General features: G+C 33.5%; 1 protein-coding gene across 1 annotated transcript in view; it reads right to left on the bottom strand.

Annotated features, from left to right (window-relative positions):
• Nucleotides 1-4,969: 4,969 nt before the first annotated feature.
• Nucleotides 4,970-27,815, bottom strand: part of LOC124537307 (formin-binding protein 1-like) — a 46,688-nt gene continuing 23,842 nt past the window's right edge. Inside the window, exons 2-14 of the mRNA XM_047114114.1 lie at nt 23,267-23,382; nt 21,944-21,994; nt 21,267-21,411; nt 19,850-20,001; nt 17,205-17,361; nt 15,401-15,538; nt 14,452-14,655; nt 10,697-10,795; nt 9,760-9,853; nt 9,152-9,305; nt 7,832-8,139; nt 7,314-7,495; nt 4,970-5,727 (exon numbers count right to left, since the gene is read on the bottom strand). Coding sequence (XP_046970070.1) covers nt 7,317-7,495; nt 7,832-8,139; nt 9,152-9,305; nt 9,760-9,853; nt 10,697-10,795; nt 14,452-14,655; nt 15,401-15,538; nt 17,205-17,361; nt 19,850-20,001; nt 21,267-21,411; nt 21,944-21,994; nt 23,267-23,382 — 1,797 coding nt within the window. The 3' untranslated portion in view covers nt 4,970-5,727; nt 7,314-7,316. The remainder of the gene's footprint in view (nt 5,728-7,313; nt 7,496-7,831; nt 8,140-9,151; nt 9,306-9,759; nt 9,854-10,696; nt 10,796-14,451; nt 14,656-15,400; nt 15,539-17,204; nt 17,362-19,849; nt 20,002-21,266; nt 21,412-21,943; nt 21,995-23,266; nt 23,383-27,815) is intronic.

Genomic DNA, 27,815 nt, shown 5'->3' with positions numbered 1-27,815 from the left:
TACGAGCGAACATTGTCGATTATTTTTACATATTTTATAAATTAATGAATTTACGTAAAAGCTAGTCACTTATTGGCAAAAACTACATTGGTATTATTGTTGTTCTTGATGAAATTATTATTTACTAAATAATAATTTCGGCTAATAGTGACCAAGTATTAGCAGAAATTATATACCATATAGAACAAAAAAATAAAATAAATATAATAAGTTTTAATGATTTTTTTAACAAAAATCAAGTACGTATTTGTATTGTACTTAAAATTTAAAACTATTATTGTTAAGAAAAAATCTGTCATTACTCTACGTTGGGAAAGGAATAACAATGCTAAATGTCGAAGCAATCGAATCTATAGTTTCGGAGATCTCGAGATGACTCAGTGGTTTTCAATACAATATTAGTTTTTGTTTGAATACACGACGTACTTTTACTTAGCTTTTTATTACATTATTAAAAAATTAACTTTCAAAGGTATTCGACATACGTATATTTTTGCTTTATTGTAAACTAATTGTCAGATTTTTCGTTTGGTTAGGTACCGCCCACTCATCATATTATATTCTACCGCCAAACAACAGTACTCAGTATTGTTGTATACTGGTTTGAAGGGTTAGTGAGTCAGTGTAACAATAGGCACAAGGGACATAACATTTTAGTTTCCAAGTTCTTTAGTTCCCTAGTTAGTGGCGCATAGGCGAAGGAATGGTTAATAGTTCTTACAGCGCCATTGTCTGTGAGTGATGATGACCACTTACCATCAGGTGGCCCATATGTTCTTCCGCCAACCTATAACATAAAAAAATACAATATCTTTATAAATCAGAGCCTGTGTGTGATTCTGATGTGTTAGTAATTATAGAGTTTCGTTAAAATTCATTGAGGAGCCAACTTCACTTTTACAAACGTTCGTGTTTATCTGATTTATGGTTAAAAGTAGATAGGTATACCTATATAAGTTTTACCAAAATTGTTCGCGATGCTAAAATTGCAAAATTAGCTTCGGATTTTCTGAAAATCCTGCGTTAATAAGAATTAATTTATTCATTTTGCTGCCTTATTATCAAGTCAAATTCCCTATCCAATTTTCTACATTATAAACGCGTAAAATCGTATCATAAAAGTATATACACGTTGAAAAAACTTTAATATATCAATTTTATTGTTAAATAAGGTTTGAGATGAAAAAAGTAGATATTATGATATGAATGATTACGTAAAAAATAATGTTGTACAGACATCTAAGATCAAATCCATATCCATTAACTCGATATCCAAGTATATAATACATACGTACATAGTAAATACATACGTTTTTATTTTTTCTATAACAGTACTAACTAAAGCCTTTATAATTGCCACGGCTGGGCAAAGGCTGTATCTCGCCGAAATTTTGGAGCTTAATCCACCACCCTGCGTAATTGGTGCATGCAGATTTCGCGATGTTTTCCTTTACCTAAGAGCATGAGATGAATTACTTATACAAATTAACGTTGTGCTTAAATCCTCTTTATTTCTCGATTAAGATCCACATGTTTCAGACACTGAGAAATAATGGTTCTCATCACATATTGAAGCACTATTACTGTCTCATTTTCAAAGGAATAAAATCACACGTGAATAATATATACAATTCATACAATGCGATATTTAAACAGGGACGGACGAGAGAAATTATTTTGTTTTACGTAACGACTTAACGAAGCAATGTTCTTCTTTTGTCTGTCCTAACTAACAACGGCTATTTGATATGGAAAAAAAAGGATCACCTTCGTCAACGTACGAAATGTTTGTTTAAAAAATAGTTGGACTTGTGTATTTCCGTCATCCATTAATATTAATGCTAGCAAATTTATATAACCATAATTAACAATTTCGCGTGATTTCTAAGATTTACATTTTTTCCGTAAGACTACCTTACTACTATTTTAGCAACAAAGCAAATATAAATTATTTATGTACTTCATATCTATTGTATGTTAATAAGATATTCATAGCGTTTACATATAGTTTAAGTTTAGTAGGTCTGTATATTAAATTTTCAAAAAGATCGGCTGCGGGCTGTCTACGGTCACATCTCACACTCTATCTCACACTCTAAAAAAATAAACTCTAAAAAGAATTACTATTCTTCCAGATGGAAGAATAGTAATTCTTTTTAGAGTTTATACAGCAACAACAACAACAACTATACAACAGCAGCCTGTTAATTCCCACTGCTGGGCTAAAGGCCCCCTCTCCCTTTGAGGAGAAAGTTTGGAACATATTCCACCACGCTGTTCCAATGCGGGTTGGTGGAATACACATGTGGCAGAATTTCTATGAAATTTATCACATTCAGGTTTCCTCACGATGTTTTGCTTCACCGCTGAGCACGAGATGAATTATAAAGACAAATTAAGCACATGAATCAGCGGTGCTTGCCTGGGTTGAACCCGCAATCATCGGTTTAGATGCACGCGTTCTAACTGGGCCATCTCGACTCTTTTAGAGTTTACGTTATCTCTTTTGACACGCGACCTAATTATTAGATCATGGCCGTTATAGGCGTAAATGTAATACTAACTAATAATAGGTATGTTTATGCTCCTTTTAAATAAAGCTGGTAGGTAATTATTGTCTCTGGTAAAGATCTTTAAGCAGAAGTCGCCGACTAGATTTGGTCTGGCGTCGCCACTGTCTAATTACCAGTCGTATTTGTAATTTTATTTTCTATACTTTAGACTTAAAATTTACTTGTATTTAAAATTTATTAATGATTTATTAATTTACATATGTTAAAAACTTAAAAAACAAAATTATTTTAAAAAGTTCTCATGTAAAATTGTATTGTTTTCGAGGGCAGTTCTCTTATGCAGGCCGATTAAAAAAACAGTTCCTAATATGGTTTAGTTAAGTTTCTACCGTAAATAGATAAATATTATAATATATCGGTAAAATAAGTAAAAAATAAAATTTTCGTTAGGTGTCATAAAAGTCAAACAACATGGCGTGTTAATAAAAAGTACCTTTGCGTCTAAACGGCCCTCGCTGAGGAAAAACGTTTAGAAAATTCCAATTTGCTTCATTGAATAGAAGATGTTCATGTTACCAAAGTACTCCATTGTCCATTGAATGTGAACAATGTAGGAACATGACTCAGAATATTTGAGACACTCTTTGGAATATGCAAGATTCATTTCAGTTTTACAATGTCATCATTTTCAAAATAAAACATTTGAATAGCTGTTCACCGTTTTAAGCCCGCAATTTTGCACTAAACCATCACGGTCACTCATTAACAAGTAAGATTAATTATCAACATAGGTACTCGTAATTTTAGGTCCGTCGGACGTCCTGACTTAAATAGTAAAACTTTCCTAATTAACTACGGCAAAATAATTTGACGTACTTTAGAGTACCCAAAACTTTATTTTATACATCAGGTCATTTTAAGACAAAAAATCGATAGTTTGAGTTGAATAAGCCCTTTTGTCCCAAAATAAATTAATAGATGATGCAATCATCAACACCAAAGGCTACAAATATCAACGAAAGCAGGAAAGCCATTTATATTTGCGCAAGAACAAACCTCGGGATGGCGTTAGTTCCCGCAAAACTCGTTTTATCTTTAGAGTTCGACCCGCCACCACTTTGTACGGCCGACATAACTTGTAATAGAATTTACGCTATCCATTGATTTGCGTCTAGTTGTTGAGTTTGTTTAATTCTTAGTTGAGGAGTAATGTATATAAAAGCCGATTGCTTGGTTCGCGGTGGTTGCGGTTTGTTGCGCAACCGTTGCGTGGCGCGACGCGGAAGGCGCTGCACTCGGCCAATGGAGCACTGCGCAACACAGGCACGTCTCGTGCAAACTTACCAACACAAATAATGAAAAAATATATAATCATTTAAATTAATTATATTATGATTTCCACATATTAACCGAAATAAAGTATACAGCTGTTTAAAAAAAATTAGGAACGATACATGTAATGAAAACGCGAGTTCATTCAGGAAAAATACATCATTAGTGTAGCACGGGTTCATTTACTAAGGACAATTGACGTGAGCCTTTATTTTATTTATAATAGAGTAGGTCGCAGCTGTTCGTCCTACCTCATTATTTTTCCGAGTAAATGAACTTATTTGAAAGGCGGGTGTCAGTTTGTGCAATCCCCTTTAGAAGTGGGCTAACAGCCAAGGCTCGTCTCAACGTACTTGACCCTAATGATCGTGCAAACAAGTCCTTTCGGTATTAAAGCAACATAATAGCGGCTCAGATGTTACACGACTAGTTCGGTTTTAATAGAGCTCCAATTCAGCGATCATTTCTATCTCACATTTGTTTTATTATTAATTTTTGCTATAGATTTTATTTTAAGTCGTCGTTCATCTGACTTTCTTTTCAAAATTACTCACATTGAATAGCACATTCCAATAAAAAAAAACTTCCTTCACACATTCTATGCGTTTTATTAATAGCTTTGTTATATTATATACTAGAACCTAGAAGTTCTGACTTTCTTTTCAAAATTACTCACATTGAATAGCATTGGAATGCCAATCAAAAGAAACTTCCTTTACACATTCAATACGTTTTACTAATAGCTCGGCTATATTATATACTAGAAACAGTTATTGATTAATTAAACTTCATTTAAAATCAATATTCAAAATATACTTTATTCAAGTAGGCTTTTACAAGCACTTTTGAATCGTCATTTAACAACAATTATATATGTATTATTTATAATACAATTCACTGCTCCAATTAACTGCTTGTATCCTTTTTATTCTCCAAAGTTCAGACCAACTTAACCGATATTCAAATCGGCGTCTATTAACGACTCTTTACTGAATACCACAGATTATCCATAATTTCGATAACGCTGCATTTCAATGTCATAGTTGTTTATTTGTTCTTATTCTTTGATTGGATTAGGCAATAGGGAGGTGGGATTATGGTTTGGGTGAAATAAGAAAAATTTCTAAGTCCTCATATAGTTTTATTTTATATAAAAAAATCAAATGCACTCATCCATCCCTCATCTCACTATATATAAATACAATAGATTTCTTGCATACAGCAAATATTCAGAAAATAGCATTGGCTAATAACCACATTTAGCTAGCGCTTAATATTACATAAGCTTCATTTAACATAAGCATTTTATAATACATCATGTGATACGGTTACTTTACTCCATTACTTCTAAACTATACGTCAAATTGTCGTTTTATTTAATATTGAATCTCCAATGTTTACATATATTACACTTGATAATTTATTTTTGCTATAATTTCGAATAATCGATCACATAAAGCAGTAACGACTATCATAAGTACGAAAAAAATAATCTTAACACGTAAAGAGCTGGCACAACGAAGATCTGAATGTGTTACAATATTAAAAATAAAATAATAAATCTACTGTTACACGACTATACATGAAAATATGTACGCCACGCAACATACAATATACACAATAAATAAGATCATGGAATGTTATTATGATTAACTCATTTTCAACTCCGACCACGGCCGTAGAACAATCAGATACACGATAAAAAAATAAATCTAATTTCAATAATGATAAATTATAGCAAAAATACTTGTAAATATATAGGCCACTGATAACTGAAACACCGATTGCACAGAGTCCGAAGTGGCTACAGTCCGCCCACACTAATGTATTCACACTGAACGATTAGCGCTATCACTAAAACGCCACTTTTCCCTGAGTACATCTGAAAACACCAAAACATTATTTAATTGTTTTATATTATTATAAAAAAGTATCATTTCTATTTTCTGTGTTTAGTCTTAAGTGTTCTGTATTTTATATCTGTGGTGTACATTAAAGTATATTATATATAACGTACCACTTCACACTTGTAGATTGATTTTTCTTTTGAAAGTATCCTTTCACAGCCAAGGACGATTATAAAGCATTTATTTTACATCAAAAATTAAAAAGTCTGCCCGAATTCCTCGGCGACCTTCGGCTAAAGTGCATATGTCGCAATAATTGCCGCTGTTGGCTCTCACAACAAATAGCAATCTTATTATATAAAAAAATACGTAATATGTGCAATTATGAAAATTATAATCTTAATGTGATTCTACAATAGATTATTGCATATACTTAATTTAAAATTATTTCAAAAAATATACCAAATTTTATTCAAATTCAAAAACCTTACAGGATTCATGCATATTAATTACCATGGAATATTATAGGATACATAAAGATTAGTATTATATTATGATATAGTATTTTTGTTCGTATTGCATGCGTTCACTAATCGTTAATTTAGTTGAGTTAAACAAAAATATATGTGTATTTAGTATGTGTATTAATATTAAGGATTCTCAGTCCAGTATACAATGATAGGCAAAATGGATAGGCAATTTAAAATTTACTGTATTGTGACTAAAATATACATCTTTAAGTAGATATATTTATGTAAAACGAGTTGGAATTAGCGGAATATATTTTACGTAATGTCGATCAAAACAAAATCTCCTATTTGTTTGAGCAACGATTACAAGTCCGTTGTGTTACGGCATTATCACTATAATAGAGTATGCGTGATGTAAATTGCAAAATTAACGCGTCGAGTGGAATAGTTATGAAGTCGTGCTATATTCGTTTATTTGAAGTAATTAGTGTTCATATATAAACAGAAGGCTCTTAAAGTGGAACAAGTTTAATGTAATTTAAATTACGAAAAATTCTAATAAATTTTATTTTTATGCACACTATTAATGTTATACATAATATTATGCTCATTGACCGAATTGTAGACTCGGCAATAAAGCACTTACTAATTCTCAGTCTCTAAGTTAATGATAACTTGTCTAATATTTATTTATAAAGTAAAAGTAAAGTAAAGTAACAAACAGCCTGTAAATTTCCCACTGCTGAGATAAGGTCTCCTCTTCCATTAAGGAGAGGGTTTGGAACGTATTCCACCACGCTGTTCCAATGCGGGTTGGTGGAATGCACATGTGGCAGAATTTCGATGAAATTAGACACATGCAGGTTTCCTCACGATGTTTTCCTTCACCGCCGAGCATGAGATGAATTATAAACACAATTAAGCACATATATATAGTGGTGCTTGCCTGGGTTTGAACCCGCAATCATCGGTTAAGATGCACGCGTTCTAACCACTGGGCCATCTCAGCTCTATTTATATGGCACTTAAATTGCGATTAGGGGCATCGATATTTAAATTACAAAATAACATCACCAAAGAGGTCTTTAACTAATACTGTTTTGTGTTGTGACTGTGTGTGAGTGTGGTGTAGGTGTGGTGGTGCTGGTTACCGGCTAGTGCGCGTGCGCGTGCGCGTCGGCATAGAGCGTGGTGGCGATGTAGGTGGTGGGCACGAAGCCCTCCTCGCGCGTGTGGTGGCGCCGCACGCGCGTCCAGCCGTCGCCCGCGTCCGTCTCCAGCACCAGCAGGCGCTCGCCGCACTCCATTCGCATCGTCGAGCCCGTGCCGTTCGCTGCGACACCACAGACAATACATTACTTAGTTTACACTGTGCTTAAAAAACGTACTACTCTAAGAGAGTTGTTGCCCTCTTTTACTTACAAGGAATCATTATAGTTTCGTATCCAATCAAAAATAAAAGAAAAGCCAATTCAAAACCAATAAAAAAATATTAATTAATGATATCAAAGCTAATCTTCTAGATAGTATTTTTGGGGCTCAATATGATAACAAACAGGTTATGTATGTATATCTCAACATCCACAAAGCTATAATCCGGAATTATATAAATTATTCCTGTTGCATCGAGAAGTAAGACGTCAATCGACCATCGAGAATAGATACTGACCTTCGAACGCGTACAGCGCCTTGCAGTAGCCTAGCGGCTGCAGGTCCGGCTCGTAGTAGTAGTCGAAGTCGGACTCGTGGTCCTGGTCGTGGTCCTGATCGTGGTCGTGGTCGTGATCGTGGTCGTGGTTGTGGTCGTCGTGGTCGCCGTTGGTGTGGTCGGCGTGCGCGGCGGCGAGCTCCCCGCCGAGGCCGGACTCGGGCGAGCCGCCGGCCGCGCGGCCGCCGCCGCCCGCGCCCGCGCCCGCGCCCGTGCTCACCGACGACTCCGAGGCCGAGCGGGACAGGGACTCGCTGTTCGACCCGATACTGCAGACGCACGTGCCAACGGTCATTTCGAGTCATTTCAAATGATAAAGTTAAATAATAAATGTGAGATAACATCACATATAGTACGACACAACTTAGATGTCGCATCGGCAAAATTCGTAAAACCGATCACATCCGAATTGAGTACGCTATCCCAAATTATCAATATTTATTTCTCATGCGAATATGATCTTTGCACAAACGTAATACCTTGTAATATCATATGACCTAATGTATTTGTCAATTTGACGCGTCGATTTACATGCACTTGCTTTCTCTGACGCGTGAATCTATAGCGACGAATAGCGTCGAATGGCGCGATAGGGGGCTATTTCCATTGGTTGTGTAAATCGGCAGTAATCGGTTTTATTTTCATTCCATTGCATTTTCCGATGCTACATCTAATTTGTGTCGTACTATACATTACTCTGATCCCAATGTAAGTAGCTGAAGCACTTGTGTTATGGAAATCAGAAGTAACGACGGTACACCAAACACCCAGACCCAAGACAACATAACTAATGGTAATCTACATCGACTCGGCCGGGAATCGAACCCGGGACCTCAGAGTGGCGTACCCATGAAAACCGGTGTACACACCACTCAACCATGGAGGTCGTCGAAATGAACATTACTTAGGATTGGAACAGACCTAATAAAACATTTTTTTTGTCATTTGATCGATTTGACAAAGCTGTTATCGGACTGTTTATCAGTAATCTGGATTGAATGCATATGGTACAACTTGGACATACAATTGACCACGAGTCTAAGACTTCAGTCTGACCAATTTATGTGTCGCTTTAGTTAGAGTAACAAGTATTTACCTAATGTTGTCTTAGATTTTCGCGATTATTACACATTAACATAAAACTAGTTTTAACGGATTTAAATAGCGTATATTAATTATTTTTATCAACACGACGTTTCGAGCACTTTACAGCGTTCGTGATCAGTCTACCCGTGACCACGAACTAATCCGTTAAAACTAGTTTTAGTTCAAAGTATTTACCTAGTTGCTTGCGTTGGTGCCGACCCGTTGGTTCTGGCAGTGGGGTGTAAGGGCGGTGCACACACTTGATTGTTCGCTTCCACTAGCAACTCTTCGTATTTGCGTAATTGCGCGCGCAGTTTCTTGACTTTATCACAACATTCGTTTAGCTGACCTGACGTGACCAAAGCATAAAAATAAATAAATTTACTGTACATGTATTTCACTATGCTGTTTATTTGTATATAAACTGTCAATATAAATATATTAAATAATCGTAAAAGATCAAACATCAAATAATTGTATTCGATAAGTTACCTGAAAGTAAAAAATAATAATAAAAATAGTTACTTATTCATAGCCTATTTTAATAAAGAGAGGAGAAAGGTCAATTTAAAAATTGACAATGATATACCATCAATTATAAAGTTGCTTTCGATAATTTTAAAACAAAAGTCAAATTGATATCGGCAGGTAATAGCGTTGCATTAGTGATAAATATAAATCAATCTGTATCTCCACACCTTTTCAAATGAAATAGGCTATAAACTATAGTACAGTTTAGGAACAGTCTGTTACTATCCCACTGGTACACAACGGTGAACAATAGGTTATATACACAATCAAACCTTCTACAGTCATTGGGTCTCCTAGAGTAGGATTGGTTTCGTATACGCCTTTCATTTTCATTAGACCTTCCATCGAAGCTTGTACCTGTCCAACCTGCAAAAATAAGATAAGATAAGATAAATATACTTTATTGTACACTGAAACAAAAAAATACAAGAAGCAACACAACAAAATAGAAAACACGGTACAAAAGGCGGACTTATCGCTAAAAGAGCGATCTCTTCCAGACAACCTTTGGATAGAGGACATTTATATTGTATACATATACATCGATGAAGACTTAATATTGTCGATGCATTTTTATGCATATTTTTACGCACGTTTTAAATTTTTACGTAAAGCATAACATTTTCCACAACGACAAAATTTATAGCGGACTTTTAAATAATTTGATATGGCATAATTATTTAAATATATTTTTAATAAATTTTAAAATTAATCAAAAGAGAGAGGTTGTAAAATATGAGTTTTATTTTTTTTTGGAATTAAGATTCTAATTGTCAAAAACACTTTGGAGTTGGCATCGTTTACAAGCCCATGTCTAGAAATGCACATCAAGCCGTTAGTCCTGCGGTTGAAATATTTTTGATCGTACCGACGCAATAACATTATGAGAACGAGGAAGAACGGAAGTGAAAAAGTTACTCTTTATAATAATATTTAGAGATACCTCATAGATAAAATACAAGGACTCGTATTGGAAATCGTATTACTTTCTAATTGCTTTGTTGTAGAAATTAAAAACATTTTCCTGCTGGATATTGAAAGATCTCCGAAGCAGGTATTGTATGATTTTTCGTTTAGTTAAATATCAGCCTCAAAGGGTACACGATGTCTTCCAAAATTAAATTCCCCTATTAAGAACGACAACAGAACACTTTGCTATGTATTATTTAACATTTGTGTATGTCATTGTATCGTTATTAAAAACCTTACCTGTTTCGTCAATTCCTGAACTTTTCCTTGAAGTTTCTTTTTCCGTTGATTCGGTGGCAAGTCTGAATAATCCTCCTTTCCGTCCACCGACATGTTGTTCTGTAAATATACATATCCATCACTATTTGTTAACCTTGTTTACATAACACAATCGATAAAAATGAAAAAACCAACAACCAAAACCAAATCACAGTGAAAACCCAACACCTTGTATAATTTTAGTCACAATTTGTAATAATTAAATTACATTTAAAAAATTACAGAAATTTTAATTCAAAGACATTAAGTATTTTATATTTAGATATTGAAAACCTTAATAGACAGACTTGTGCATAAATGTCTAAAATAATAAACGACAAAGTACAACAGTGTTGTGTTAATGAAGCCAGCTAAGCGAATTGGTGATATCTACATTGTTAGATGTTACAATATATTAATTGTTTTAATTTTATTAATAAACAGACACAATGAATCGTTGAATTTTAAGTGATATTATTTTAAATATCTAAAGCTTCATTGGTAAAGATTTAAAAAAACACTACGCTCTTACTTTGGTTTGACTTATTAAAAATTTGTATTTATAATTCCTAACAGTGGTCACTGTCAGATTTAAATTTAACCCTTGGGCTAAGAATTCCAATCTTTTGCAAACCTTGGGTAAATTATTTAAAACGTATGCTCTTTTTTCGATCATAATATAAACAAGAAGGTTTTTTTTTTACTTAAAAGTGTCAATTCCACTTTTAAGTAAAAAAAAAGACCTTCTATTGAGTTGAACCTTTTTAGTGATAAGTAAAACATTCATACAATAAATAATTTGATTATTCATCTCTCGGTATGTTTATTTATACTACGTAATACGACACACAATTTTTAATCATTGTTTATATTATAATCTATAAAACTAAAGTATCGTTTTGTCTGCCTTAAATAAAATCACTTTTTAAATATCGCATCATTGTGTTACAATCTTAAATTTAATCATTATCCAACCATTACTTTAATAATGAAAAAAAAATTCAAATTTAATTATTGATTGACTCAGGATTAAGTGTCTGTTTTTTTTCACAGGATGATTATCGGTTTTGGACGACCATACTGACCTCATTCCAGGACACGTTACCATACAAAATGATTACACAGTAAAACAATATTTTTATAAATTAACAGTTCTTAGTACAATTATAACAATGGAACAATGAAATCGCAAACATTCCTTAACCACAAGAAACAGATTCACTCTTGTTTTCCTTTTTAAAATAACAATTAGTGCGTCACCCGTTTATTCACAATGTTAGGGTATAAACAAAGACTAACCCAATACTAAATATTGTTTAAATAAATCGAAACATTTTATTTTTAATTCATAATACATCCATACAGTTATATACACTGTATGTATGTATGTATTGAATATTTATTGAATATTATATTGAATATTTATAATAATATGTTAAATTAAAAAAAAGGACAACTCTATTTTTTTGTAATAAATAACTGCTATAGCCGAAGTATGTTACATTACTTGATTGTTTCTATTTTAAGCAATTATGATACAAGACATTTTATATATATTACATATTCATCAATCATCATCAACAGCCTGTAAATTTCCCACTGCTGGGCTAAGGCATATTCTCCCTTTTTAAAGAGGTTTAGAGCTTCATATATCAATCAAAATCAAAATAAACTTTATTCAAATAGGCTTTTACAAGCACTTTTGAATCGTGATTTTACAATTAAGTGAAGCTACCACCGGTTCGGAAAGTAGATTCTACTGAGACGAACCGGCAAGAAACTTAGTAGTTACTCTTTTTTAACATTTAAAAAATACAAAGTCATGTTAATTAAATAAAATTATTTAAATTAATATATCCTGCTTGGAAGTCAACAGGTATTAACTCTACGCTTTTTTATCATCTATAAAATATATGTTAATTATTTAACAACTGAACACTTAATCACATCAATCACAATTTGATTGATGAGTTAATTAAATTATAAATGTTTAAACAAACCCCACCCTTTGGTTTACGGTTACGTTTAATGTGCAAATCGAAAATACTAAATTAAAAACTAACTAAATTCTACTAAAACTCGCAACTCACTAAATTCTAAATCAGAAATATAATTTAATTCAAACTACATAATTAGACGATACGTGTAAACCAAACATTACGTTTAATCGTGACAGGGGAACCAATGAACAATCGCCCGTGAAAAAAACCGACACACATAACTGACCTTCAGGGAGTTGCACGCCTCAATTATCTTCTGTGGCCAAAGCATTAGGCAGCGAGCACGAGACGAGGAAGCAAACAAATTACATTAAATAAAGAATAAAGGATGAACGAATGACTTTAACCGCTCCAGGGGAAAGTTTTGAAATTAATTTAAATCATAAGTTTGGAAATGTGCTGTGAGTTTTCTTTTGTTTAATACGTCATGTTGACACGCTCGATTCTTTATATGATTTTTTTAATAATTTATATACTTTATTTATAGTGTAGAACGAGCTTGGTAGTGTATCGTATTACATACATCGTTATTGCTCCATCGATCGCGAGGATTTTAAGATGTTATGACTCTCGTGCCTTATCAAGAATTAGGAGACATATTCTTCAAATTGGAATAAAAAAATATTATTTTCAATATCACTGTCTAGTCTTAAGAATGGTTAGAGTCGACACAAAAAAACAATCACCACTCATCTGAGTTTCTAACAAGAAAACAATACCAAAAGTTCAATTTAGAAAATAACATATATATTAGTAAAATTACGTTTAGTAAACGATAAAAAACATTTTTTAAATTTAGAATAATTTGGAAAACACACGATTTACAAACGAGCGCATCACACGACGGAAACAAAGATAAATAGAAAATAAAAATAATTTTAGTGTTAAAATTCGTGTTGTTAACAGAATTATTTAATTTTTAATAAAAAAAAAAATAAACAATAATATCAAATGAAGCGTGGTAGCATGCAAGACTTACGTCCCCACCACAGCGGTTCGACTTACTTTTTTCCATGTTACAGACGGCCGCCGCCAGCCATAATATGAATGGATGTTATGAACCCGAGTTAGGTAGGGGATCGAGGGATAACAGATAAAAAATATATTAGTACCTCCAAAACATAGTAAACAAATAAACATAATAATAAATAAACGATAATATATTTACTAAATATACCGAACATATTCCCAACACATGCATGTAAACATATATATATCTTCGAAGCACTTAAGCTCGCAACGCTCAGCCGGCCAGCTTCCAATATAAAACTTGGACTTATGTCAAACATATTATACGTACAGATCTACAATTGGGTATTTGAATGATTTTTCTGTATGAAATAATAAAAATGTTACCACACTTTATTGATTTTGTTCAATCCAATATGGTAATATAAAAAACAGTTTTCGAGGTTATCTTATAGGTTATATATTTTTAGGTTATAAATTGTAACAAACAGCTTATTCGCGATATTTTAATCAGAAATTGTGACGCCACAAACAAATTGCGCATATTTCTATACATTTTATATATGTCATGGTTTAAAAAATCGATTATCATTCAAATACACAATTCTAATTCTCATAGATAAAAAATAACTATATCATTCGTACTACTACATTCAAAATACATAATAAATAGAACAAGAAAAAAAAAAAAATGACTGTCAATAAAAAGTTGTACTCATTAAAACATCAACTCGTCGTATATAATCCGGCAAATTTAAAAAGTCTCACCTTATTGGAGCTGAATATGGAGAGCAGGCCGCCACGCTTCTTGATGCGGTTGCCGGAGACGGTGCCGCGCGCGGCCGTGAGGTGGTTGTGCGGGTGCGGCGCGGCCGCCGAGTCCGTGGCGTCGGCGCCCGTGGCCGGCTCGAAGCGGAAGTCGTCGGGCGGCACGAAGCCAGATTTATACCTTTCTATTACGAGTTGCGTATCCTGAAATCGATACCAATTATTGCTACACGAGTTACAACTGTGACTTTTTAAGTTGAAATCGGCCGAGAAAATATGAGAGACTATAGGCTATTTGACTGGTTTTTAAAATCTATTTTATATTATTTAGTAGAAGTTAAGGAACCCAGTAAAAGTTGTTTTTATTATTTCTAGTACACATTTGCCGAAATTGCCCGGCCAATCAGGAGCGTTTTGTGTCACGTGACAAACGTTTGAAAAAATGCATTTTTATTTATGGATTTTTGAATAAATTAAATATTATTTTCAACTTTCGTTAGTAAATAACCATTTTTAAACTCATAATATACACTGATTACAATAATTCACAATTCATTTTTCACATTGTCAAATAGCCTATTGGATAAAATATTCTGTATTATGATGTTGAAATCCAGAGTTAATATTTGCATTGCTTCATTGCGTACTTAAAAAAATAGTAATATACAATTGGGTCGTAATGGCCCAGTAGTTAGAACGCGTACATCTTAACCGCTGATTGCGGGTCCATACCGAGGCAAGCACCACTAAGTATTCATGTGCTTAATTTGTGTGCGTTGTGGGATATTGAGTTTAAACATATACCCACTTTTGTAATTATAATTTTACTACAAATAAAAATTTCAATTATCCACTCGTATGAGTTACAATTGAAACAAAAGACTTTGTTCTTGACAAATGGAAAAAAGATCGTTTAACAAAGGAGTAGATAAAATTAATTATTACGCACCTCTTTCTCATTAATACTCTTGGCCGCTTGCTCCATTCCATCAAGGCACTGCATTATGATTGGGAAGACCTTCCTTTCGACGTCCACTGAACTTAACATGAAGTTTTTTATATTCTTTATTCTTTTTTCATCTAAGTCCTGTAATTAAACAACATTTCATTTGTTTTTAAATATACATAAACCAAAAAGTATTTACTCGACCACTGATCCAGTGCAGGATTAGTTGATTCAAATTTTAAAATTATTATACTTGTAAGCTCTTTTGATATTTCACAATAGTAACAGTTATATATATTAAAGTTCGTAAAATGCAATGCCACCGAAGCCTTAGAACTGATCTCTGTTGCTGGCAAGCTAACAAAATTATTTATTTAAAAACTTGGCATAGCCTAAATTAGTAGCCATTAATAATTGAAGATGGAACATACATTAATTATTTGCAATGTCATCGAATTTAAATTTCAAGAATGTTTCATCAAGGCAAATTGTACAAAATATAATTCTGAATTAGGTTATGTGTCGCCAATTTTGGCGCGTATATAGCAAGGACTTAAGTGTTTCCGTCAAGATTTTATTTTTATATTTCTATGGTAACCCTACAAGTGACCCAGTTGGCTGAGCGCCAGAGTGCAAGCTGTAGGCGCCTCAGAGACATTTCACAGAATCGTGTCAAAGTTTAAATTACTTCCTATTATTAAACATTGTTATGTAAGCTTATGGTTCGAGCCAAATAGGCCGTTCGAATGGAATAACAAATATTTTATGCAATATTAGTCTCTTATTCGCTTATTTCGTAACATATACTTTTTTTTATGGTTTTTTAAGGTTTGCGGACGAGCATATGGGCCACCTGATGGTAAGTGGTCACCATCAACCATAGACAATGACGCTGTAAAAAATATTAACTATTCCTTACATCGTCAATGCGCCACCAACCTTGGGAACTAAGATGCTATGTCCCTTGTGCCTGTAGTTACACTGGCTTACTCAGCCTTCAAACCGGAACACAACAATACTGCGTACTGTTGTTTAGCGGTAGAATATCTGATGAGTGGGTGGTAGTAATACGTAAAGTAATACGTAAAGTACATACGGAAACATAGAACTATATATAGTGCTGAAGCTCAAACTCTCAACTAATCGCTTCGCTGGTTTTCAAACATGGGGTGACATTTTAATTTGAAGGTGTCTGGCGACAAATACTTATGTCACTTGGGAATTATAAAAAATTAAACGGGGAGATTTTTAGCGTAAATGTTGCATGTTATCCGAGCACATTTCCCAATCGTTTTTTCTCGTGAAATTAATCTCTCATAAGTGAAATATTTCTGTACAAATTAAATATCACATTGTTAAAAAACAAACACAAATATATAAATTATTTAAAAATAAATATTAAGTTACCTATACTTCTATACAAATATAATAAATGTGAAAGTAACTTTGTCTGTCTGTATATGTGTCGCTCTTACTACTACCAAACCTACGAACCGAAGTTGATGAAAAAATTTATGAAATAAAACTAGTAGTAAAAATAAAACGGGTAGACAGTTTACCCGTGACCACGAACGCTGTAAAGTGCTCGAAACGTCGGGATGTTAAAAATAATTAATATACGCGATTCAAATCCGTTATAGCTAGTTTTATTTCAATGTGTAATCGCGAAAATTTAAGACAAAATTTATGAAGCAAACTTTAACTCCTAATAAGGAGTACCTATACGCTACTTTTTTTGGCTAAACGCGAGCGAAACCGCGTGTAACAACTAGTGACTTTATAAGTGTCCATTTGTTGTGTAACATACCTGTAACTGTTTGAAAACGTGCGGTAGTCTCTGCTCGTAGTGCTGCCTTTGCGCCTCGTTCGTCTTCCGGAGCTGGTCCATGTATTCCTGCTTCGCGTCTTCGCACGCCTGGCTTCGTAGCTTCATGTTAGTCTTTTGTTTCTCAACCTCCGCTCGACTGCAACGAGTACAGAATGAATTACAAGCTATATTAAAATGATGAATCTGTTCAAATCTTCTTTATAAATAAAAATGTATTTTTCTTTGTAATTATTTAATAAAACTCTTTTTCGTTTGTTTTCCGTATAATGCGACACAACTTAGATGTAGCATCGGAAAATGCAATGGAATGAAAATAAAACCGATTACTGCCGATTTACACAACCAATAGAAATAGCCTCCTATCGCGCCATTCGACGCTATTCGTCGCTATAGATTCTCGCGTCAGAGAAAGCAAGTGCAAGTAAATCGATGTGTCAATTGACGAATATATTAGGTCATATGATATTACAAGTTATTACGTTTGTGCAAAGATCATATTCGCATGAGAAATAAATATTGATAATTTGGTATAGCGTACTCAATTCGGATGTGATCGGTTTTACGAATTTTGCCGATGCGACATCTAACTTGTGTCGTACTAAACCTTCTTACGAAGAATAATTAAACAAAATGTACTAGTCGAAAACAAAAAACTTTTACTTCTTGTTCTAATTATACAAAAAAAACTATCAATACCGTCCATCTGTATATCTTCCAATATCCAATTGTAATCAATATTCGAAATTCGAAATAATAATATAAAAAACAAAAAAACATCGCATAGCCGACTTCAATGTATCTGATGGCGATGGGAAAGTAGCTGCTCATATTTTGCACAATTTACTGCGCTCTTGAACTGTGACGTCATGTTCTTTGCACCTTTTTGTAACTTTATCTTTAAATCGTTTTAATAGTTCGTTTCTTTTAATTAAATAACAGTATAAAACTAAATTGGCCTTTGTTCGAAACAATTGAATTGATCATATTATTTCAACATTTTATTTCTTACTTTAATATGAATAAATTTACAATGAAATAACTGGTTTATGTATTGATTTTTATCATTAATTCCGATATGTTTAAGCGACCATATATTCAACTTTCACTTAAATTTTGACCGTGGCTTTTTCCGAAAAAGGTCCATTATTATGTAACTCGAGGCATGAGAAATGGCTTTAAGAATAATAATATTAATATATGTATAGAAAAAAAGAGAAAATAAACCAAAGTTATACTTTATTCAAATCGGTAGAATCACTTGTACCGTCATTCTACATAAATAAATTTGATGCTAAGATACCGCCGACATGAAAAATAGATACTCCGGGAAAACCCGTTATGAAACTCAGTTACTCTTATTTAACAAACATTGAATATAATGACCAAATAAATGTACGTATCCTGTTACAAACGACATAAAGAAAAGAAAGTCCGGTGTTAAGAAAGTCTAACTAGAGACAAAAGGCTAGGTAGTCCACCTAGCTACTTAAGACGAGTGCGAAGGACGAAGTAAGCAGGACAGTGAGGCATTGTCCAGTGTCATAAGATATTAAGGTGATCCTCGCGGGACAAACACGGGACGTACGCGGGACATATATGTTCATTAAAATAAAAACTATGCAAAGAAACTTGATTGAGATTAAAAATAGGCATCTACCCTCCGGAAAGCCTTGAGTGCACTCGACGACTCCCTAGCGGCGCGTTTTATTTAAAGAATATTAATTTTGCAGCGTCGCTGCGTTTTTTTTTATACATAGATGAAAGGAGGCGAATGAGCTAATGAGTCACTTCGTGGGACAACCATGTTACTGATATAAGATATATCCTAAAGTTAGTTTTACACATATGAACATCAAACATACAATGAAACATCTTTATATCAAACAATCAATCAAAATATACTTATTTAAGTAGGATTTCACAGACACCTTTGTACCGTCATTTAAAAGCTATATTAAGTGAAGGTACCAGCGGCTGGTAAAGTAAATTGTCAGTTGTTATTCTTTTTCAACATTTAAAAATACAGTTATGTTAGTCTCATGTCGAACCATTTTTTTAAAGTCTCGATTAATTATGCAGAAATCATTGCTTAGGGAGAGAATCAGATACAATTTCAGTATACTATATTTTTATTATTCATAAATGAATGGAAAAATATTTCGGAAACTATTTTGAGTCGAATGTTTTAAACAGGCCACAAAATAAACCAAAATAATGCACTGCAACAGACTTATTCTTGGTTGGGATACCTTTGCCCGGTATTAGCGCCTTTACGGTAATCGTACTGTAAATTTATTTATTAAAAAAAAAGTAAAGTAACAGCCTGTAAATTTCCCACTGCTGAGATAAGGCCTCCTCTTCCATTAAGGAGAGTGATTGGAACATATTCCACCACGCTGTTCCAATGCGGGTTGGTGGAATGCACATGTGACAGAATTTCGATGAAATTTGACACATGCAGGTTTCCTCGCGATGTTTTCCTTCACCGCCGAGCACGAGATGAATTATAAACACAATTAAGCACATATATATAGTGGTGCTTGCCTGGGTTTGAACCCGCATTCATCGCTTAAGATGCACGCGTTCTAACCACTGGGCCATCTCAACTCAAATGTATTTATTACCTGAGATTAAAATCTGCATCTGCCTTCTGGAAGGCGTCGAGCGCCCGCTCCGATTCGCGCGCGGCGCGCTCGTACGACCTCCGCGCTCGCTCCAGCGCGCCCACCGCCGTACTCAACACTGCCATCTGTTTCGCGCCTTCGTTTAAATGTTGCTGAAAATTATATTAAACAATTGTATTCTACTATAATCGAAGTCAAAAGAGTATCTATATTATTAAAACAAATAATACAACGACAGATTCAAAACTATTTTAATATTTAGATAATAGCTTAGTTTTCAGTCACGAATTTGTTTTTTTTTTTTTTTTTTTTATTCAAATCATACTTTTATAGTTACATAATTAGTTTCTTTTGAATATCGGATTAAATAAATTATATTTTCTCGGAAATATATAAAATGTAAGAGTCAATTATATAACATGACCAAACAGAAAATAAACATTTTTTTATGAAAGATGGGTACTCAGAAACTTACAGTTTAAAAGAAATAAACGCATACAAATCGACACTTGTATACAGTTTCTCGGTAAATACAACTAAACCGCAAACAAAACCCAATATAACAAAACAACTACAAGTAATATGATGTACGATTGAAAACGTGCATAAATTTCGTCACACACTGCGGAGGAACGGTGAAGACAACAAGATGACAGATACATTTGAAAATCGAATACGGTTCTTCATACAAAACTAACTGCACGTATTGTAACAGATCCTTAGTCAAAACGTGACGTCATAGCTATCCTGCCTTTATATACGAAGTACCTGAGCGACCGTACCTCAGCTATAGTTTATCTATGAACTCAAAAGCTAACCCTTATCTAAACAAAATGTAAGTCAAATTGAGACACAAATATACTAAGAATTACTCATTTTAAATATTAAAGAAGAACAATGATATTATAACAATATACTCAATAATATAGATAGCATTCAAATTTCTACGAACATTTTGTTATTTCAAACGATATTGTCTCAACTAGAGCTAGCGTAATGTTTACTGCTGGTGTCGAAATAAGAATAACTAATTAAACTCGACGAGTCTGCGGAACACACAATAGGACATTTCGTGAGTTCAGCGTTCATACTAAAGCACTGCGCTTTAAATAAAGTCCATAGTTATTTCGCTTCTATAATAAAGTATCTTTGTATTCTTTTAAAAGGACAAAGTTCTATTGTACTACGAAAAGAGGATATGACTAAGATGTGATAGGATGTTGGCTATAACTCGTCCGACTGTGATTCGCTCAAATCAAGCGCTTCATCAACATTTCTAAGGTTCCGTGGAACAAATTCGAAAGCATTTTGTTATATAGCTAAAAGGGGACTATACAACATCGATTACAATAATTGCATAATTTATGCACGTATCGGAATTCTTTATAGATTTCGAGATTACGAAAGCAAATCTCACCTTTCTCTCCTCACGTAGCTCCTTGGCAAGCAAATGCAACTCACGAACGACATTGGACTGTAAATTTTCCGCCACAACCTCTCGTTGACCCGCAAAGTCCCCCAACTCCTGAAGGAGCTGTCTGAACGCTTTGCAGGCTGTGTACCTGTGAAAGTATTACATATTTAAATAAAATACATAATTAAAAAATTGTCTTGTTGTCTTCTAACATAACATTATAAAGTTCATTTGTTGTTGTTACTGAATATTAAGCTGACATACAACTTTGCATTTTAGATTTGAAAAACATATTTTTATATATCGCGTGTATGCCAAAGACAGCCTTATTAATTACACTATTAACTTTCAAATCATAAAACGGAAACAGATTTCAATAATTAACAAACCTAAGAATATTTACATATTTCATATTACTTATATAAGTTATGTCCAATTAAGAATTTATACACGGCGTTTAATATATGCAGAATTGTGATCGAGCGGTAAAACTACAGATATACACATATACAATAAGATATCAGTATCCTTACGATATGTAATAAGGAAGACCGTCTATAAAATATGTATGCAGTCGTAAAGAATGATCGAGAATATAAATGACTGTAACGAGTTCATATTAAATGCTAATAAAATACATGTTAACGGAGATGGCATATATAATAAACAGATGTACTAACTGGTATTCATCCTCTTCTTTTCTTTTGGGTTGATAATTCTTGACTAGCCTCCTGTAAAAAAAAAAGATCACAAATAGTAAAACCTCTTTAGTGATGTCGTTAAATATTATGTCCCACTGACCGGTTTAGACCACGGCTTTTATGAGGTGGGCAAGTGAATACACGTGAATCTTAACCGCTTGCGGGATCAAATGCACCGATGCGTATGTAATTCAGCTCGAGCTCAGGGATGATGGAAAACGCGGATAAACGTGATGAAATAAAATCCAGAACTTCACAAGGGAAAAAGATACCTTTGCCCAGCAAGCATTGTACATACATGTTGTTGTTTTAATAGTGTGAACGCAATGAAATGCACATCTCTCTCTTGGTCTGATTAAACAGCTAATCCGACTCAACCGGAAAGAGTTACGGATGTGTTGCAAGCTTGCCAGCTTCGAACTTTTAACTCTAGCATGTTACTGAGAATGCCTTGACAGGAAATTCCAATCACTTTTTATTGAACCCCACACCTCAATATATGTTTAAGATTTATCAGCCAGACACAGGAGCAACGATGCAGTTAATTAGATATAACTTCCTTTTAATTCCCACTTTAATCAGTTACACGAGGCTAGTAATATCGTGGTGGGTGAATTATTATAAGGTTTAAAAATGATAATTTGGTGATTAGAAAACCAAGAACTCGATGAATAAAATATTTTAAATAAATAAAAACGTATACATTCTCTGCGGCGTCGTGAAATGTATAATTTTTCGATTATACATCAACTCGATGATATTTATGCGGTAAATATTTTAAAATGGTGTAGTGAAAGTGAACATTCTACCAATTTACATACAAAACTGGCTTGACGGGTTCGGATGACATCCTGCTAATAACCATCATATGATGTCTGTCCTTGCGTAAGCTTATTATAATATATTCTTGCGTACGTAACATCCCATCTAATATAACTTTCATAATACAATCAAAACATAACATTTTCCTCTTCCCGAAGCGCGTAGAAACAAATTGAATTGCATTATTGAGTCATAAAGTTTATTTTATCAATTTCAAAACTATAATTACTTAACCCCCTTAATAATGAACATTTTAAAGCGGTCTTATTAAGACGATACTTTGTCTTCTTCTTTCGAATGTCAAATTACTGATGACAGAAAGAGATAAATCTATGTTTAAATATGCATCCGCTCGAAAGCGTTAATTATTAAGGCCGGTAGTGGGTAAGTAGTTTATAATAACATGCATTAAATTCAACTAATTTTAGCATTATAGGATAAAATACGTGATAATAAGCAGAGATAAATGTTTTAAATTACCTGAGTTTCCCTGCATATTCTAATTCTATCGCACACCTCTCCTTGACGAAATTTCCATATTTGTCTAAGAATTCAATTCCTTTATGCGTGTGGGCGGCTAAGTTATCATATTGATCCTGTGAACAAGTAAAAAATAATCTTTAGTACATGCGTTGTCATCATTAAAATGGAGGATGTAGATCGCGATACCCGGTCATCAGGAACTGACGAAGTACTGATAACTCGCCCTAGTACATTATTATGTCCACATACATATGAACTACCGATGAGTAATATTAATAACATACATATCAAACAAATGAAGAGAATATGTTTTTTAGAATTATATATTACTAACTAGCGACCCTCCCAGCTTCGCACAGTTGCAATGCTGATACTAAATATGTTACTGATTTTCTCTCGTTTCTTTACTGTATTGTACATGTGTTATATACAAAAACATTCATCTCAAATCAATCAATATATTGAAAAACAACCGCATCAAAATACGTTGTCTAATTTTAAAGATCTAAAGCATACATAGGAACAGAAAGCAGCAAACTACTTTGTTTTATACTATGTAATGTTAATGATGATTATATACATAGTCATAGTTTTCATAGTATTCACTTCATAAATTACTCAATGAATTTAATACTCTTATTTAATACATTTAAATCGTATTTTTACTTTCAAGAATAACAAATAGCAAAGTCAATATGGATTTGGAATAAACATTTCAATGCATTAAAATTGAAGAGAAACTGTTTTTATTTAATAAATAACACGTTTAAATTATACACAATTAAGTTTATATATCCTGAATAAATTAAAAAATACCAAGTAAACACTAATTATTACGCATTACTGTTTATACTAGTGTCCGCTCAGCGGTCGAAATTCGACAATAATATTCATTACAGGAAAACATACATAAGTGTTTCAGTTTCTAATATATTTTTCTCCTATATCTTTTGCTATCTTATCGATTTGCTAGTCTAAAAAAGAGGGGAACCATCTACGAACAATCCGAGTTGATTGGTCAACGTTTCATGCTGATACGGTCTGTTGTGTGTAGTTTTCACGTGGTTAATACACAAAGAAAAACCGAATTCATTGTATGCACGAAGATTCCAAAGCCATTCTCAATAATGACTACTACTGGTGTGACGAAGAAAATGGTACTGAACAGATTTGTCATTGCCTATTTATAATAGTAGATGTTTGATCGAGTTGTATGGAGACGAGACTATCTGTTAAGATACTTTTCAAATAAACACACACATATGTATATGAACATATCATCGTGAGTATATATAACAAAGTTCATGTTATATTTCATGGATAATCGGGTGTACGGAGATAGCGTGCTAAGATGCGCACGCGACGACTACGTCAATAAGACACCGCCCTTGACTCGCCTAGAGGTTTGCCGAGGACAACGACACTTAAATGCCCACCTCCGTTTCTCCTAGCTTACCGAAGTATCATATCCTGATTAATGTGCTGATCCGCAATATATTACTCTTAACTATAAACTTACTATATAACTTATGAACAAAAAGGAATCATTGATTATTACTGATGTTCCAAAATGTAAACGAAGCTTTCAAAATAATAAGGTATATAAACACTTTTAAGTCAGTAAATGTCATGCTGGTTTGGTTACGAGAATTTCCCCTTTTAAAAGTATAATTAAATAGAATAAAACAAGTACTAAATATATTACATGTTTGCAAATTTACTTAACTAGTCCTAATTCAATTAACGTTTCACATAATTATGTATTACGATAGTATATCAACGTAATCTACATAAAATGTTTACTTTAACATGATAAATACATGACATCCGATACGCATGATTCATGGTTGAAATTTTGCCGTTGTGCATTATCCCTTCATTGTAAATCCTAAAATAATCTCGTTAAACCAGAACATCAGTGAATAAGAGCTTCTGAAATAAGACGCGCTAAGCGAGCATGAAATATTACTCCTAAAATAAATTAACTTATTCATTTTACTTTCTGTATATATTTATTCATAATTAACATTTATAATTATTTAATTATCATAATGAAAATTTTCGTAATGTACAAGACTTATGTAAAAAATTAAAAGTATATTAGCTTTTATGTAACCCCTGTGGTGTCGTTATTATTTACCTACATGTCTACAATCTCCCGAGTGGCTGACGATTATCGAAATTAAACTATATGTTTACCCACCTTAATACTGCTTAGATATTCGAAAATTTAAAAGCCTTGTAATCCTAGAGGCACTACACACCCTAAGGCTTCACATTTTTATATAGCATAAATATATAAGACCATACACTTTTTTGGAATAAGTCGTTTGTTTCCGCTGGAGAACTGTACTATGGAAAACCCGCCCCTTTTATATATCGGAGTATAAATCATGTGAAAATAATAGGAAGAAATCTTAATTAATACAGCAACATTTTCAAGATTTTCTCAACGAAGTTATTAGGTACTGTTATAATATATAACACGAGTGAAACAATATATAACATCATAATAACTTGATAATAACATTTCAATCGGTCTATTGGGATTTAAAACGAAGAATGCATGCTATATTCCTGCTGGCAGCGCTTTGCGTGCTGCGACAGTCGATACTAAAATACGGTTGACATCAAATAATATCCGTCCGAGTATTGTCATTCTATTACGGAGCACTACACGACATGCATATAATGCATTGTCGCTTTTGATTAAGCCTGAGTGACCGTCTGACTTCTACGAGGAAATAGACTTTGCAATCATCCATCCTTACAATTGTTATGAATATCCTTTACGTCTGATATTCGTGATACTTTCTTCCTCTCAACGCAGGGTACCGGTTAACGACGCGTTCGATTTAATTACATCGGCTTTACCGTTGTTTTTAGAACCGTCCTAATGAGGCCTCGCTTTGTCATAATTACACGTTAAGGTTCACGGATCATCAAGTCGAATCGATAAAGATTGAAAGGCTTCTCATTGTATTCTACTTATTTTGTAAGGCTCGCGGTCATGGCCGTCCAATACTAGGACAAATTTCACTATCAAACGAAATACACATTCAAGTATACTTATAATTGAGTATAAAGTGATGTTTAAGATTATATCAGGTATATTCGTCAAAGGGTTATCAAGCCGTTCAGTTCGTTGGCCCGCTGTTAGGGCAACTTCAACTTTGTGGGAGCGCCTCGACTGGACGTGGGAGAACTGGATTGGTGACAACTGCCTGCATTTTCCACAACGCTAAAAGAGTTCTGTATGACTAAAAGTGCATTAACTTGGCTGAATATTAATGCAGTAGCTATTCCTAGAGCCATTAAGTTACCGCCTTCCCCTCAACCGTCCGCCGGGGACTTCATTACGCTGAACATGTCATTTGCTCTAAACGCCTAGACGTTACAAGATTTCCATTTAAAATTCATTAAGCAGTATAACTATAACTACATTATAATTACACATTATTATCAATATGGAACACGGTTACAACATTACGAAATAAAATTTTAAATGAGGTTTATTTTAAAATGAATAGTCGTCGCAAATATCATAACGATAATAAAAAAAAATACTTTCGAAATATTTATAAATAAAAGTAATAAAACTTAGAAGATAATTTCGAATGTAGACTTTAAGGTGTGTTGCTAGGGTCTAATGTAGCTTGAACAATAGTTAGCATTACTTTAAGGTCGAGTACGAAATGTTTAAGCGTCCGGCGCTACCTTTGGAATGCGCTCACAGAACGTCCGAAGCATCATCAGTATGCTGAGCACACCCAAAGCGGTTACCGACATGTGTAATGCCACCAGTTACCTTCGCTAATTATACTAGAATATTAATATGATATTGAGTATCAACGTGATAGATTGCCACTTCCACCTAACTCGCTTTCTATTAAGGTGCAACTCGGCTACACCGTGTCCGGAAAAAGAGGGAAAATAGACAGCACGGATAGTTTATTATGATTTATTTTGTAATACTAAAAGGAAAAACGCGACAAGAAAAACAAATTAATATTTAATTAACTCAAAATAAAACAAGCACGTGTTTATGATAATACTGTAAAATAAGGCTACATATATTAAACATAATAATCCAATTTTAACCTTCAACCTATATAATATGTACGGCATGAATATTATGTGTCAGGTAAAAACAGGAGACTAATTACGTAGTCATTGAGCGTTTAATTATCATTTCCACCATCGAAATAAACATTGGCATTGAACTTGCCAATAAACAAACACAAAACAGCTGTTCTTTATGCCTAGTTAAATATCTATAAAATTGTAATAAAACGACACATTTCCATTCACTTCAGCTCTTTTATTTGAGAATATATCATGGTATTCTAAAATATTACTATTCTTCGAATGAAGCGTGCCAATAGCCAAGCCTTTTTGTTTAACCTGTTCACAGAGGATAATATCGGCATCGATGTTGTTTAGTGATTACGAATCATGACCTTGCGATCTAGGTATTGGTATCTAGCGTCTCAGTTGAATGCCAATGTCACACCTCGACAGTAACAATTACACGGTTCTGTTTATA

This window comes from Vanessa cardui, chromosome 2 (genome assembly GCF_905220365.1).
Source record: "Vanessa cardui chromosome 2, ilVanCard2.1, whole genome shotgun sequence".
NCBI lineage: Eukaryota > Metazoa > Arthropoda > Insecta > Lepidoptera > Nymphalidae > Vanessa > Vanessa cardui.
Note: the sequence above shows the minus strand (reverse complement) of the source record. Positions and strands in the feature narration are given on the sequence as shown.